This window comes from Herpailurus yagouaroundi, unplaced genomic scaffold (genome assembly GCF_014898765.1).
Source record: "Herpailurus yagouaroundi ecotype Mexico unplaced genomic scaffold, PumYag 139, whole genome shotgun sequence".
NCBI classification, from domain to species: domain Eukaryota; kingdom Metazoa; phylum Chordata; class Mammalia; order Carnivora; family Felidae; genus Herpailurus; species Herpailurus yagouaroundi.
The window spans coordinates 65,716,211-65,732,524 of NW_024412394.1; the positions used below are offsets into that span (position 1 = coordinate 65,716,211).

Consider the following 16,314-nt stretch of genomic DNA (forward strand, 5'->3'; position numbering starts at 1 on the left):
GTGAGGTGATATCTGAGTGTGGTTTTGATTTGTATTTCCCTGATAAGGAGCGACGCTGAACATCTTTTCATGTGCCTGTTGGCCATCCGGATGTCTTCTTTAGAGAAGTGTCTATTCATGTTTTCTGCCCATTTCTTCACTGGGTTATTTGCTTTTCGGGTGTGGAGTTTGGTGAGCTCTTTATAGATTTTGGAGACTAGCCCTTTGTCCGATATGTCATTTGCAAATATCTTTTCCCATTCCGTTGGTTGCCTTTTAGTTTTGTTGGTTGTTTCCTTTGCTGTGCAGAAGCTTTTTATCTTCATAAGGTCCCAGTAATTCATTTTTGCTTTTAATTCCCTTGCCTTTGGGGATGTGTCGAGTAAGAGATTGCTACGGCTGAGGTCAGAGAGGTCTTTTCCTGCTTTCTCCTCTAGGATTTTGATGGTTTCCTGTCTCACATTCAGGTCCTTTATCCATTTTGAGTTTATTTTTGTGAATGGTGTGAGAAAGTGGTCTAGTTTCAACCTTCTGCATGTTGCTGTCCAGTTCTCCCAGCACCATTTGTTAAAGAGACTGTCTTTTTTCCATTGGATGTTCTTTCCTGCTTTGTCAAAGATGAGTTGGCCATACGTTTGTGGGTCTAGTTCTGGGGTTTCTATTCTATTCCATTGGTCTATGTGTCTGTTTTTGTGCCAATCAATCTCTGTTTTATACAATACTATATCAGGAGGCAGAAATGAAACCTCCAGATAATCTAAGTTGGTATGGTCTTCTCTTGTACTTTTCTCACTGGGTTGGCATCTACATGGCAGGCGGGCGGGTGGGTGGCATTTACTCCTTAGATACAGTCACCTCTCCAGCTGACATCCTCAGAAGTGTTCATGGAGTCTCTAATCAAACATTTTGGGGGCAGGACTACTCTGATTCTGCAGTCTCTCAGGACCACACCTGCTCCATTCTCAGCTATACATGCATCACACACATTATGAATGGCTACCCCAGGACTTTCTGCACAGCCTCCTTCATAGCACTGTGCCTATCCCACTGTGTCTGCCTGCTCCGTGTTGGGCTGGTTTGTTCTATAAGGCTTGCTGCTGTTTCAGGCTCTACCTTGAAGGGCCCTTCATATTCCCTCAAACCGAGTGACTCTTCCAGTTGTTTGTCCCATTCACCAGGGCGCTGGGACCTGGTTGGGAATCTACAGTGAGACTCCTTCTGTCATCTAAGCATCTCTGTTCCTTCTTTATCCCAACCACACAGAACTGTGATCTCTTTTTGGATTGGAAAAACTTCCTTTGGCTTGTCAACTTTTTTCTAAAGCTGCTTTTTATGGCATAAACTTTTAATCTAAATCCATCAGGTCATTGGGTCTTGATAGAAAGGATAGAAAGGAATTAGCGAGTATGAAGAAAACAAAACACTTCTTAATACATCAAAATATTATCTCACCACAATGGAAGCTGCCTTAAACCTTGAGCTAGCTCCTTCTTAGTTGCCAGGCTTAAATTATTTTCTAGTTAATGGCTTGAGAGACTGACTATACAAATGTACGATAGCCAAGCCACATGACAATAGAACTCTGACCCATTACTTCAGAAGCAACAAACCAGAGAAGCCAAATCACCTTCTGTGCCACAAACAACCCAGAATGGTTAGGACTTGGGCAATGACTGCCAACTTTCCAGTTCCTTACTACACCTCCCCCTTCCAACTCAGGACCAACTAGAGAAAGCCAAATACGCTCCCCAAAATAATCATATAGGATGTCCTGCTTTTAGTTGGACCATCTTCTAGTTAGAGTCCAATTTCTCCATGCCAACCCCCCCCCCACCATTCAGAATATAACTGAAGCTATTTGTTTTGTTTTTTCGCTATGAAGCTCTCCCATTCACACACCTGCCTTTGAGTCTCTGCCAAAAACAGATGATGATGACTGACTTTCTTGCCCTATATAAACAGTCTTTGTTTTCATTTGGGTGGCCTTCTTTTATTTCCACTGGCTTAAATAAAGCTTTTATATGCAGACATACACATTGATAGTGGAGCTTAATGCTTTTTTTTTTTTTTTTTTGAGCACAGAGATGCTTGAAGTAAGTAAACACTGAGCTTTGATCTCTGCTTCAATGGATAAGAATGAAAAAATTATAACTCAGGGGTGCCTGGGTGGCTTAGTTGGTTAAGCGTCTGATTCTTGATTTTGGCTCAAGCCATGATCTCGTGGCTGGTGAGATTGAGCCCTGCATCGGGCTCTGCACTGACCGTGCAGAGCCTCCTTGGGGTTTTCTCTCTCCCTTTCTCTCAGCTCCACTCCCACTTACACTCTTTCTCTCTCTCAAAATAAAACATTAAAAAAATTATAACTCATATTATTCTTTCCTTGAATTTATAGGTATCGGTATGCTTGCCTCAATTGGTACAGTTGAAATGTTCTTGAAAGCAGATATGAAAATCTCATTTTTATAAATTAAAATTATAACATTCTAGTAAATTACTATTAAAAGGGACCCTGGTATATACATCATATTGAAAATGAACAAGACTTTTATTTTTTTATTTAATTTAATTAATTTATTTATTTTGAGAGAGAGAGCATGAGCAGGGGAGGGGCAGAGAGAGAGAGGGAGACATAGAATCCAAAGCAGGCTCCAGTCTCTAAGCTGTCAGCAGAGCCCAACTCAGGGCTCGAACCCACAAACCATGAAATCAAGACCCAAGCCAAAGTCTGATGCTCAACTGAGTAGCCACCCAGGTGCCCCAACACTCTTATTATATAGGTGATTATTCCTCATGTGTCAGGTTTTCTTAAATTGTCACATATTTCTATTAGTCGTATATATAAACCTAAGGCTATCATAAAACAATAATGATTTTCAGAAGAGCAGACAATACACATTTGTACATAGAAACTTGTGCAGTTTTATTTTTAGTTCACTTTAATAGATAATATGTGGTCATAACAATACTCCAAAATGTAGCTTAGTATTCTCATTTCACATATGAGGAAATGAATATGAAGGTAAAATGACTTGCTCAAGGCCTCACTGAAGAATGAAGCCCTTTTATTTGCCTGCAAAGAACACTGAGTCTGTTTGAAGCTAATAGCTGAGGAGCTTCTTATATTCCTGTGACTGAAAGAAGGCCCCCAGTCTTCTGAGAAGGTCATGGTCTTCACTTTGACACCATGGCAAAGAGGACAAGAATGTTCTTGGAACAGCAAGGAGTAAGGGGATTCCCACTCAAAGGTGTGCATAGCTATGTTAACCTGGTCTTTAATGGCAGAGCTACTGATGGCCAGATGACCTGGCCCTGCTTCTCCTACTGCTCTTCTTGCTTGTTCTCTACACTCCAGACACCTTTCCATCTCTCAAACATGCTCAGTGCACACATTCTTCAAATTCTTAAAATTCTGACCAGAATATGGGCGCCTGGGTGGCTTAGTCGGTTGAATGTCCAACTCTGACTCAGGTCATGATCTCACAGCTCGTGAGTTTGAGCCCCGTGTCAGGCTCTGTGCTGACAGCTCGGAGCCTGGAGCCTGCTTCAGATTCTGTGCCTCCCTCTCTCTCTGACCCTCCTCTGCTCACATGCTGCCTCTGTCTCTCTCAAAAATAAATAAAGCATTAAAAAAATTTTTTTTTAATAAATAAATAAAATTCTGACCAGAATACTTTTCTCCAGGATTCCAGGATCTCTGCCTAGGCAATTCCTTCACATCTTTCCCATTTCATGTGAAATTTCTTTTCATAAAGATCTTTTATGATCATTTTAGCTAAAGCAGACCTCTGACCCTTGCAGTCCCCTTAATCCAATTTCACTTTATCACATTGTTCTTTGTCATCTATCTGTATCTAAAATTCTCTTCTTTACTGCTTGTTTGTCTATTTATTGTCCCCTGTCTGGTCTATAAGCTTTCTGAAACTTGGGAACTTGTCTCTTGTGTTTGTGGTTAGATTCCAAGCATCCAGAACAGTGCCTGGATATATAAATATCTGTTGAATAAATAAGTTATGAATCTTAAGTGAAAACATAATGACACATATATGCCCATTGCCCAGGAAAAAAAAATGAACTGAATGTTCTGTATATGATCTTAGGAGTTTGCAAAGCTCTGGAAGCTCATCTGTAAGACACCTGGTTAAAACACTTGCATTATGGTTCTGCTGTTTCATGATGTTCTATTTGAAATTGATTTTGAATTTCATCTTCTGAAATTAAACATGACCATGAACTTTGAAAGTATGTTTTAGATGGAATATCAGCAGGCCAATTGCTGCTCATTGGTTTTGAAGAAAAAAGATCCCTGATATTTACATTAATTGACCCTAATGACTAGATGTCATTGAATGAAGATGCCTTTGTGGTATAAATGTTAAATGCTCACCTATATCCAGTTCTCCTCTCCTTTGGGGGGACTTAAACTTCCCAGCTTCCTTAGCAGTTGGGCAGAATCATATGATTAATTCTAGCCAATGGACTGGGGCAGAAGTGACATATGTCACTGCCAGGCTGGAGCATCTAACTGCTGGTGAGAGATCCTCCAGGGCTCCATCTTCTCCTGGAGTACTGACTGTGGACATGCTGGCCTGGAGCTGCAACACCAAGCCATCACATGGAAGACAGCTGCTCTGGAGAGTCACACAGATCTTCAGGAGATTTTGTCTGAACAAGGAGCATAAATGTTCGTTGCTTTAAGTCCTGAGATTTTCTGATTTGCCAATCGCAGCATAACCTGACATAGTCAAATACACCAATGATTGGAGAATATGCTATTATTTTATGTAGTATTGAGTGGGATGGGGAAGCTGTCATTTATAATTGTAAGAATTCATTGTAAGATATATCACAATCTCAGAGGTGTTAAAATGTAAAAACAAACAAACCAAGGGTCTTAGATTTGATAAAATATAGATTATTAAAAGGAACTCATTAAATCAGGTTATCATGAATCAGGTGTCAAGAACTCCATACCTAGAGTTCAACAGGAAGTTATGGACTCAAATCCCAATACTTACTAGCTTGTGACTTAATAATTTGGGCAAGCCTTACTTTCCTCATTTGTGAAATGGGGATAACAGTAGAAGGTGCATCACCTACGGAATGGGAGAAGATATTTACAAATGACATATCTGATAAAGGGTTAGTATCCAACACCTATGAAGAACTTATCAAACTCAACACCCCAAAAACAAATAATCCAATTAACAAGTGGGCAGAAGATATGAATAGACACTTTTCCAAAGAAGACATCCAGATGGCCAACAGACTCATGAAAATATGCTCAGCATCACTCATCATCAGGGAAATGCAAATCAAAACCACAATGAGATACCACCTCACACCTGTCAGAATGACTAAAATTAAGAACACAAGAAACAACAGGTATTGGCAAGGATGCAGAGAAAGGGGAACCCTCATGCACTGTTGGTGGGAATGCAAACTGGGGCAGCCACTCTGGGAAACAGTATGGAGGTTCTTCAAAAGGTTAAAAATAGAACTACCCTAGGATCCAGCAATTGTACTACTAGCTATTTACCAAAAGGATACAAAAATACAGATCTGAAGGGATACATGCACCCTGATGTTTATAACAGCATTATCAACAATAGCCAAACTATGGAGACAGCCCAAATATCCATCGACTGATGAATGTATAAAGAAGATGTGGTATACATACATACATACACACACACACACACACACACACACACACACATACACACACATATATGTATGTATAAATATTACTGAGCCATAAAAAAGAATGATATCTTGCCATTTGCAACAACACGGATGGAGGTAGAGTGCATTATGCTAAGCAATACAAGTCAGACAAAGGTAAATACCATATGATTTCACTCACATGTGGAATTTAAGAAACAAAACAGATGAACATATGGGAGGGGGGCAAAGAGAGAGGGAAACAAACCATAAGAGACTCTTAAAGATAGAGAACAAACTGAGGGTTGATGGAGGAGGTGGGTGGGGGATGGGCTAGATAGGTTATGGGTATTGAGGAGGGCAGTTATGATGAGCACTGGCTGTTATACATAAGTGATGAATCACTGAATTCTACTCCTGAAACTAATATTGCACTGTATGGTAACTGACTAGAATTTAAAGAAAACATTGAAAAGGGAAAAAACCCACAAAAAGCGAAATAAAAAAACAATAGTAGAAGCTGCCTCATAAGATTTTGTAAATATTCAGTGATATAATTCTTACAATGTGTTTAGCATAGTAATTACTCCACATGTTTTAGTCCCCATATTTGGTTAGACCACAGAATTTGTTCAAGGTGAGCATTAATTTCAAACAATATACAGGAAAGTGTCTTTGTAAGTTTGTTGTTATGTCATACAAATCAATCAGCAAATATTTATTAATTCATTACCAGGCATGAGGACTGGGCCTGTGAGTTGGGAGTTCTTAGAGATAACAAAGAAGCCGATCTAGAAGCTGAGGGCCCGAGGCACATCATCCTAGGTCCTTCATCTTCTCTCTGATGTGTTTTCCTAGGTGAATCTGGTTAGAATGAATATCAAAGAAGCCTTGAAGAGTAAAAGTCATAAAAATATATCCCAGGAATGTATGAAAGGTCAGTCCCATACTCATTTTGGTGACTGGCAGGGGTACAGTAAGGGGAATAGGAATAGTGAAGACTTTTTCTATGTCCAGGGTCATAGTAGCAAATGAGTGGCTCTTTCAAGCTGTAGGCCATTGTTCCTTCCTACGCAGGGTTATACTCTAACAAAGTGTATAAAGTTATCTAGGGAACGTTATGAGACTCATGATATGTCCAAATTCATAAAGCAGCAACTCTTGTTACGATTGTCTTCATCTATAGTACATTTGAAGAAACCTAAAACCGGTCATTAATAAGGTGTAACAGTCATTAGTTCTGAAGTTCATTCTGAACTAAAAGTTTCCTCACATACACTATCAGAGGTTTCATTCTGTCACTGAAGATAGGCATCGTGGATTCTAACACAACATTGCCACCTCCATTTGCTGGAAGACATGCGCCTGTGAAAGAACAGGTGGCTGATTAATATCATTTTTATTAAATGAGCCATTTCAGAGGAAGAGATTTGTTTAAAGGAAGTATAGCTACCACTACATATAACTCTGGGCTGCAATTCACCTTTTCTTTTTATTCTTAACTTGTGAAACTGTATCTTAGGACTTGGGGCATATAACTGGTTATTTGATATCAAGTGAACAACAGTGAATCAATTGTAATGCTTTTGGCACTGAAGGAAACAGAGAGGACTTAAATATGTTTCCAGAAGACAAAAAGCTTCCCTTTGTGCATACTTTATGACATATGTTTCCACACTTTTAGAATATTCGAAAATTAAAAAAAAAAGTTTCTCACTACTTCTCATTAAAGACCAAGAGGACAAAACAGAGAAAACAAACTACCTCCAACCCACATATTATTTATCAGATGGTTTGGACGAAATTCAGGTTGAAAAACCATAAAGATTCCCTCTTCATCTCTCCCTACTGGCAACAGCATCAGGATGCTATTCCTCACTGCGGAAAAACACTCACTTTCACACGTTCAGGAATGTTGTGTTATTGTTCTAGGAAAACGGGGCAGGGCGGGGGGTGGGGTGTGGGTACGGCTAGTACAGTTCTGGGCTCCTCTCCTCACCCTTGCTGCCAGGGTCGTTGTAGGTTTCTTGTGGGCTACTCCCGGCTTCAACTTCGCCAGAGGACTTGGGCTCACACCTGTGCATCCCTGGGTACACTCCCAGAGGCTGCTAGAAAAATCTTGAATAGGGGATGCCTGGACGGCAGAGCGCTCCATAAAAACTCAGTAATCCTCCTCTCTCAACTTTTTCTGCCCCAGATAACCGCCCCAGGATCTTGAACTTTTTTTCCGGGGCAAGTGTTTTGCTTGGACCCCTTGCAGGAGCAGAGTCTGATTCGGCTTCGCTCTGGCGTCCTGGCTCGCTCGGGATCCAGCGAGCCACGCAGAGAGGGGTGCGGTTTCCCTTCCTTCCCTCCACACAGGGAAGAGAAGAGGCGAGAGGAGGTGCTCAGCTTTCTTGGATATGCTCCCAAGTATTTGTAATTTGGCATTTACGAAACAAAATAATGCTAAAATGCAAAACAGCCACCGTAGAGGTGCTCAGCCCTCCCGAGTACGCTCCCAAATATCTCCAACTTGACGTTTAAGAAACAAAACAATGCTAAAATGCAAATTAGGCAATGTGATACCCAGAATGAGCCTTGTTTGACAGGCCTAACAGATTTTAATGGAAAGCTGACTCATATTCCCCAAGCCGATTCATTCAATCTTTAAGTACTTAAAAAAATTGTGTAATTTTAAGTTCCACCACGGTTATAATGAACACTCCACAATAACAAGCAGTGGAACAATGGACACCCCCATATCGCATTGTGTCAGGTAATTACGAAGTGTAGTGGCGCGGGAAAGCCAAGCCGCGAACGTCAATGTGTCACCCGCAGCGTGTACCAGCATTCGGGGCTGCGTGTCTCACGGAAGCCTCATCAAACCGCTCACGCCAATGCCTCAGCCCAGAGAGCCACAAACGCAACCCGAGCTTGGCCCCAGGCACGGACCTAGTGGGCCAAAGCGAAGGCGTGCGAGCGCAGGGGGAGCGAGCACGAATGGGGGAGAACAGCCGCGCGCAGGGATGTCGCGGGGAAGAGTGTCCACCGGCGGTGGAGGGAGGGTCCTGCCAGGCGGGGCGAACGCAGCTGGCTCCCGGAGGACGAAACCTTATAAACGGGACCCCGCGCTCCCAGCAGCACCCAATGCCCTGAGGTTAAACCCAGGGCACTGGGACAAGGGTGCGCACGGGGTCACAGGGTAAAACTGTTACTTTGTAGTGAGACACCAGTGTGTGTGTGTGTGTGTGTGTGTGTGTGTGTGAGAGAGAGAGAGAGAGAGAGAGAGAGAGAGAGAGAGAGAGAGAGAACGAACTGGAGGGGAAAGAAAGAACAGGGGGCTGAGGTCCGAGATGTCCTACTTCTAAGTGGTTCATTGAGAGGCAAAAGCTGTCTTGCAAGCGCAGTCGTAGCTCGCACCGGGTTGGGGACCGGCGGAGCTGGGCGCACGGACCTCTCCAAGGGGCCTCCCGCCTCCACACGCCCAGAGGTGGCCCCTGGACGGGGGGGATACTATCCTGGCAGCTGTGGGGGAGGTCAGGGCCGTGGTCTCCTTTCTCCGGAGACCCTGGCGCTGGAATCCGGAGGCGGCGAGCTCAGTCTGCCTTCCCCGGGGGTAAAGAAAGCGGCCCTCTTGCAACTCGACCTCGAATCCCCGTGCCCTCCCACCGCCCAACCTCCTCCTTTCACCCCCATTCATTTCCCTCCCCCCCCGCCTCGGCAGCTTCTAGGACCGGCGCAAAAGCCAACTCCAAACCCACGCGAGCCCACATCACGGAGCTAAGGAGAACAGCTGGGATCGGGGCGGCCCCAGGGGCCGTCATGCCGAGGTGGCGGCCGCGAGGGGCGCCGCGTCCCGCCGGTGCCCGCCGCGGATGAGCAAGCGGCCGCGAGCAGCCCCCGGGGCCGCGCAGCATCCGCGTATTCAGTGACGGTGGAAGCCACGCCCGCTCCGGAGCTGGGGGCCGTCCCAGCCCCCCCCTCCACCTTTTCCCCCTCCCTCCCGCCCCCTCCTCCCCGCGCCGGCCCCCGGCCCGCCCCCGGCTCGGCTCGCGGGAGGCGCTGGGCGCCGGTGCTGGCGCGCTCTCCCGGGCGCACACACACACATCCACGCACGCACGCCCAGAGCAGCTCTCTCCGCGCCCGGCCCTCGTTCCCCTCGCCCATGCAGACGGACGGAGCGACGGAAGATGGCTGACGACTCCACGGGGCACCGAGGATGCAGCCCGGCGGCGGCGGCGGCGGCGGGAGCGGCAGAAGCAGCGGCGGCGGCAGGGGCAGCGGCGGCGGCGGCGGCGTTGGCGGCGGCGGCGGCAGCGGGAGCAGGAGCGGCGGCGGCGGCGGCATCCCTGAGACTCCTCGAGCTACCTTCCCCTGTGACAGCCACTGACGTTCTCCGCCGCTAGAAGAGACCCCGCTTCTCCGGCGCCCGCCTGCCCTCCCCCCTCCCAGCCCCAGCCCCAGCCCCGCCAGCACCGCTACCTCCGCCAGCATTGCCACCATCAGCACCACCTCCACCACCACCACCGACACCACCACCACCACCACCACCGCCGGCGGCGGCAGCAGCCATTTCATCTCCACAGAAACCAGACACAAAAACATGGCAGAAATGGAGAAAGAAGGGAGACCTCCGGAAAATAAAAGGAGCAGGAAACCGGCTCACCCAGTGAAAAGGGAGATCAATGAGGAAATGAAGGTATTTTTGGACTTCGGGGCTGGAGAGACTGAGCTCTTTCTTCCGCCCGCTCCCTTTGGGCCGTTGTACGGATATGGGGGGTACGGGGAGCGCTTGTCAGTTTCTGTAGGACGCCCAGAACGCCTCAGCTCTTCCTCCAGGTGCAAAACCGAGGCCAACTCGCGGGCTGCATCCCCGAGATTTGCCTGCCTCCGATTTGATGGGGGTGGGGGGCGGCCAGGAAACCACATACTATTTAACCTTATAAACCCCAGATTGGCACAGGCGCGTTTCAGAGGGAGGGGACCGGGGGCCCAAGTGGCGGGTGGACGTGGTGAAGAGGCTTTCCTAGTCGGCGGTGTGTAGTTTCTTCCCTTTCTTCGGGAACCGTTCCTCGGGTCCCTCCAAAGTTGAGGCGCTGCCGGGCCGAGGAACCCCGAGAGCGCTCGATTCCACCCTTGCCTCCAGTCCGTCTCCCAGCGCCTCGATCCCGCTTCCCCTCAAGTAGCCAGCTGCGACGGTGTAGAGAGGCTGTCAGTGCCCCGGCGAGTGCGGCCCCAGCAGCGTGAGTCTGGGTACCGTTTTGACGGCCGGCTTACCTCGCCCGCCCCTGTCCGCTCCTCTCGCTCGGCTGCCTCCGCCTCTTGCTCGTCTTTGCATGCTCCACTTCCCAGTTTATCAGACCCGGGCAAGCCCCGCCGAAAGATAGCTGTCTGGGGGGCGGCCTTCCCGAGCGCCGGCCCATTGTTCGGGAAGGCCAGCCCGGAGTCCTGTCGGCGAGGTCGGGCTCCCCGCCAGGCCAGCGGTGCGCCAGAGGTGGCGAGCGCAGCAGCCTGGCGCTCCAGCTGTTCGCTTTGGAGCGACTGCACCAGAGCACCGCTCAGCTCCGGCCAACCCTCACCTCCCCCCCCCACCCCCCACCCCCGACACACACACTTATTTTCCATGAAGTTGAAGCTTTTGCCCGGCGAGGGTTTTATTCTGTGTTGATATGACGAATCGATCTTGATTAAAGAAAAAAAAATTATATATATATATTAATTTTTTTTTCTTTTGGTGAATTACAAACAAGTAGCAGTTTTCAGGGGGACTTTAGCTTTCATTCTGCAGCCGGCTTGGTGTTCCCTATCTTCTGCAAGATAGAATCCTTAACACTGCCAAATGACTTAGTCAGGTTGGTGAACTTTGTATTTAAAAGGCAGACTGGATGAAAATGGCATGCGACTAAGTAAAATTTATCGCGCTTTGACGCTTTCTTGATTAGAACAAGCACATTCTATGAGAGTGCCTTCTTTGAAGCCCGTGTTTAGGAAGGGGCGCACGGATAATACAAGCTGTATGAGTATCTAGGTGCATATGCTTATAGCTTTCCTTTCCTCCAGAAAATGTCTGTAGCAATCTCAATTTCGGAATTTGAGCTGTTATTTCTGGGTGATGAACTTAGTGCCTGAAAGCATGGGGTGCAGCATCAGTCCAAGGGGAGGTAAGGAAGATTTGCTCTGGAAACCAGTGCCATTCCTTGTGATGGAAACCACCATTGATTTAAATGATAGTTTTTTAAAAGACCAGTAGGAGCTGTTGTCTTCTGATGAGGGCTGGAATTCAGTCTACAATAACCATTCTTCCTCACTCACACTTCTCTTCTGTCCTGCATTTCCAGATTACTTTTCCATTTCATTTTAAATTGGGGGTGCAGGAACAGGAGAGAAGTGAGCCACTAGGAAATCACAGTGTGCACTGGCCCTTTAAAACACTACCTAATGTGATCTATATGGATGGCAGCTTTTAAGTTTCATAGGTTCTAGAATTACAAATTAGCTAATTTTAATCAAAACATGTGAAATGTTATCCCGGCTGGATATAAAGGCTGACTGTGCTCAATGCTTGGGGCTGGCGTTGTTGACTTTGGCTGCGGGCGCACTCCGTGGTTTGGGAGATAGTTGTCCTTCTACAGTATAACAGATGTTTGTCTGAACTGGTGAGGAAGAAACAAAAACAACATTGTGTGAAGGGGAAAAATTACACAATTTTTAGTCAATGCTGCAGGACTAAGTATGGAATTAACCTTCGTGCACAGAATTTCCTCTTCTTAAAATGTTATTTTTTTTCCAAATCACCACCTACTATTTGAAGTTTTAGTCCTCATCATTTCTGTGTAGAGTGGCATTAAATAAGAAGTTTTACACAGCAAATAACTCAGTTGCCTGTAGGATTGGTATTTTCTATCTGGTTTAGACCAGTGTGTGAGAGACCCCGGCAGAAACCTTCAGTCATGTCCACGCACACAATGCCAGTATGCATGGATTCCCATTTGTACTGGAATTGTTTTGTAGGTATTCCTCTAATATAATGGCACCCAAAGTCCTCATTTGAAAAGTGCTTTCTCAAAGTCAAATGGTGGAAAGGTTATTTTGAACTCATTAATATTTTTCTGTTTTTAATGTTAATAACTACATCAGTATAACCCTCCTCAAACCTCATGGTATTATTACTACTCCTTGTCCCCAAACCTAAAGTGTAGAGTAACATAACAAGTTGGTTGCCCTGTACAAAAATATGTGCAACAAAATGTCACCGAGAACACAATGTGGCCTTGTGCAGCTTCATATCGGTGCCGCTGGAGCTGCCTGGCTGTGTTTGCCTTCATCTGAACGGCTTTCATCTGGACCAGTGTAAACTAAACCCTGGTAAGTAATCACTGCCCGGCAGAAAGAAAGGAATGTATACAGCTAGCACGGCCTAAGCTGTAAAAACGGAAACCTGAGCCCCCACCGAGGATCACATATCAAGGCTTGAAGGTAGGGGAAATGAAAGGGGGAAAGAGGAGAGAGCGAATGGAAAAGTCAGCCTGGGAAGTGGAGGGTCAGGAGGAGGCCCCCCTCAGGGAGATTTGGCTCAGGGATTAGGGAGTTTTATCATGGTGTACAGTGACCTACTCAGGTTTCAACACTGGTTGGATCAAGTTGCTTCTCTGTGAGCTGAAAGAAAAAAGACTGGTGTGTATGTGATTTTTCTTCCCCGCTTCGGGTAATAGAAAGGACATTGGCACAAGTGTCTATTTTAAGTACAGCAAATGCAGGGCACTCAGAATGAGTGACAAAATCACCTCATCATGAGGCTTTCTTCAAGATCTCCTAATTGAGATAGTTACATGTTTATTTTAAAATGGCTGGAGAAGACAAACTGGCTGAGGTTTAGCTGACACCAGTAATGGCATTGGAGGTTGTCTTCATGTGGCTGGGAGCTAATGTTGGTGGCTGTTTCACTAGATCAGATATTGAGTTACATTTTCGTTATCACTGGTCTAATGTGCATGGCAGTTGTAACAAATTTAAATTTGATACAATATAATTTTGTGTGTGAAAAGTACATGACTTGGCATAGATGCTTACAGTGTAGTGAAAATATCTTCAAGTAGAAGTGCTTGTCTCATTATGACCTTTACAATGTTACCTTATCTTTCCTTTTCTTCTTTCTCCCTCCACCCTGGTTTTTCTTGGTTAAAAAGACTCGTTACTTTACTGTATTTGTCATAAGTATGCCTTGTTTAATTAATGACCAGTAGAGACAATTAAAAAAAATTAGATGGTGATGCAATTTACATTTTGACTATTTTTGTTTTCTAAAGTGAATAGTGTGATTGCATCTAATGTAATATGTCTTCAATGTACTGTTAGCTCACATGTATCATAATAAATGGATCTTAGGATGGAATCCCAACACATAGAAGGGCTAATTCATTTCAGGAGTTCATCCATAACATGACAGATTTAATATAAAAACTAGTTCATACTATTGGACGTGTATAGGTAAATATATGTGTAAGTGTAACAGTAACAGTAATAGTTCTACTTAAGGGTAAGTATTTTGCACACATAGATATTAGTGAACATGACTAGTGGCTACTGAACAGTAATGCAGCTCAAAAAAAAAAAAACAAAAAAACTACACTGTGAGTAGAGATAATGAGTCAGATTTTTATCTTTTAAAACTCTTTGACAAAACCAGTGTGATTAGATCAAGGACTCTGCCCTGGAAACTTTCCTAAACAAACCATAATTAATGCATTTGCAGTGTTTGACTTCTTTATCAATTGTTAAACTACAGGATCATCTGTATTAAATGTCTTGGGGTCTCCTTTACTGAAGACGTTTTCTGTCTATAAATATTCCCAGTAAATAATTTGTACCTAAAATTATGCTTCAGTCCTGATGCCTACAGTTAGAGTCAGGAACATCTGTTAAAGTTTAGTAGTAAACTCACCACAAGATTTGCTAATTTGGTTTCTGATGGTCTCCATTTGGCATTAAAAATGACCTGTGTCAACTGCATAGACAATAAAGCAACTTGCAGAGCTAAGCTGGTGAGTGCAGTGAGATAAATAGGTTTCTATTAAGAAAAGAAAGAAAGAAAGAAAGAAAGAAAGAAAGAAAGAAAGAAAGAAAGAAAGAAAGAAAGAGGGAAAGAAAGAAAGATCATGGTGTAGATTGGGAAAGTCGGCATGTTTCAAAGTTGAAATCAGCTCATTACTAAAACAGGTATATTTTAAGTTTTGCTGCTGAAACTCCATCCTGTTGTCAGACACAGTAAGTCTCAGGAACCTAGAAAGTGGGCTTGGGACAGATCTCACTGCGGCATTCACAAATTATGTAAGACCTGTCAGCCACTGGCCTCAGGTGTGCCACGTGGTAGGGTTGGGGACTAATGTCAGCTGGGACATGGTCCTGACTTCTTGCGAGTTGGAATAGGATGTTCCTGAGCCCACCAGCCTTGTCCTCCACGTTTCTGTCAGTTGTCCTGCTCAAGGCTCCAGTCAAAACCCATTAAGAGATCCTTCTGGGAGGGCACAGAGAGCTGTGAATTCTGTTCTGTTCAAACCAGGGTTTTCTGAAAAGAGGCTCTTTTTCCGTCCATGAACCTGTGAGTGTGATAGAGCAAGATTCTCTAAGCCTTATACGACTCGCAGGTTCCAGAGACGAGGAAATGGAAAGGAACCACTCCACTTCCTCCCGAATCTGAAATAAACATTTGAACTAGAAGAAAATGAGTCTGACAGACTCATTCCCTTCTGCGTTTCCTGCCTCTGTGCTTGCCAAGCACTGCTCTGAGAAGCCAAGCCTTACTCTCCTTGTGTGAGAGACAGACTCATAGAAACCAAGAGGTAACAGTTTTTAAAGGAAAGTCAAAAACAGGGCCTCCGAAAGGGCAAATATCAGCACAAGTGACCTTCTGAAAAAAGGAGAGTTCCAGGGAAAGACAGTGTCTTGTTAGAGTGACCATATTTTTTATATCTCCTAGGGAAGTGTCCTTTTCATTAAGTCTTTATACTGCTTTCTCTTTCTTTTCCAAAAAGTTATTAGAAGTAGTAGAAGGCGGATCATTTAAAAAGCTCTCAAGTCTCAAACTTCCTCTTGTGGAATGGGAAGTCAGCCACACTTGCACTCTGGAGCTAATAAGATTATTGAATATTTTCCTAAAAGAGAAGGGATATTACTGGGTAAAATGAGAAAGAAATAAAGTACTTTGTTTTTGATGGTGCCAATTGAAACATGTAAACAGGCATGAAAGCATGTGGTGAGTGCGATTTGCTGAATGTATATTTTAGGATCTGTAGACCGATGGGTGTTAATATCTCTTACGTAACCAAAGGGCTGTGGAACCCTGTCCTGTTTTAAGGCCAATGGCTTTGGCAGGGACAGGAAAACAATGCAACAAGTCTTGGTGATTTTTAGGGCCGTTCTACAGCTGTGATCGGACACAGCTGCACACCTGCCTTGTTTGCCACGTTAACCTCGGGGCTGGAATCCACAATTTCACAGCATTTGTTTGACCTTTTTTAGGACGTTTGATGTCCTGGCCGTGGATGAAAACGTGGGAACATAATTGTCTATTCTGTGTCACAAAAAGACAATAAAGCAACATAGGTTTTATATATGGAAACACACAATTTTGGTTTCGTATACCAATTACACAGCCATCCAATTTAGAATATATCAATAAGAGAACAAGACTTT

The 16,314-nt window shown here is 44.7% G+C and overlaps 1 protein-coding gene across 1 annotated transcript in view; it reads left to right on the top strand.

Moving 5' to 3' along the window:
* The first annotated feature begins 9,643 nt into the window (after positions 1 to 9,643).
* Positions 9,644 to 16,314, top strand: part of SOBP (sine oculis binding protein homolog) — a 167,756-nt gene continuing 161,085 nt past the window's right edge. Inside the window, exon 1 of the mRNA XM_040474617.1 lies at positions 9,644 to 10,321. Coding sequence (XP_040330551.1) covers positions 10,226 to 10,321 — 96 coding nt within the window. The 5' untranslated portion in view covers positions 9,644 to 10,225. The remainder of the gene's footprint in view (positions 10,322 to 16,314) is intronic.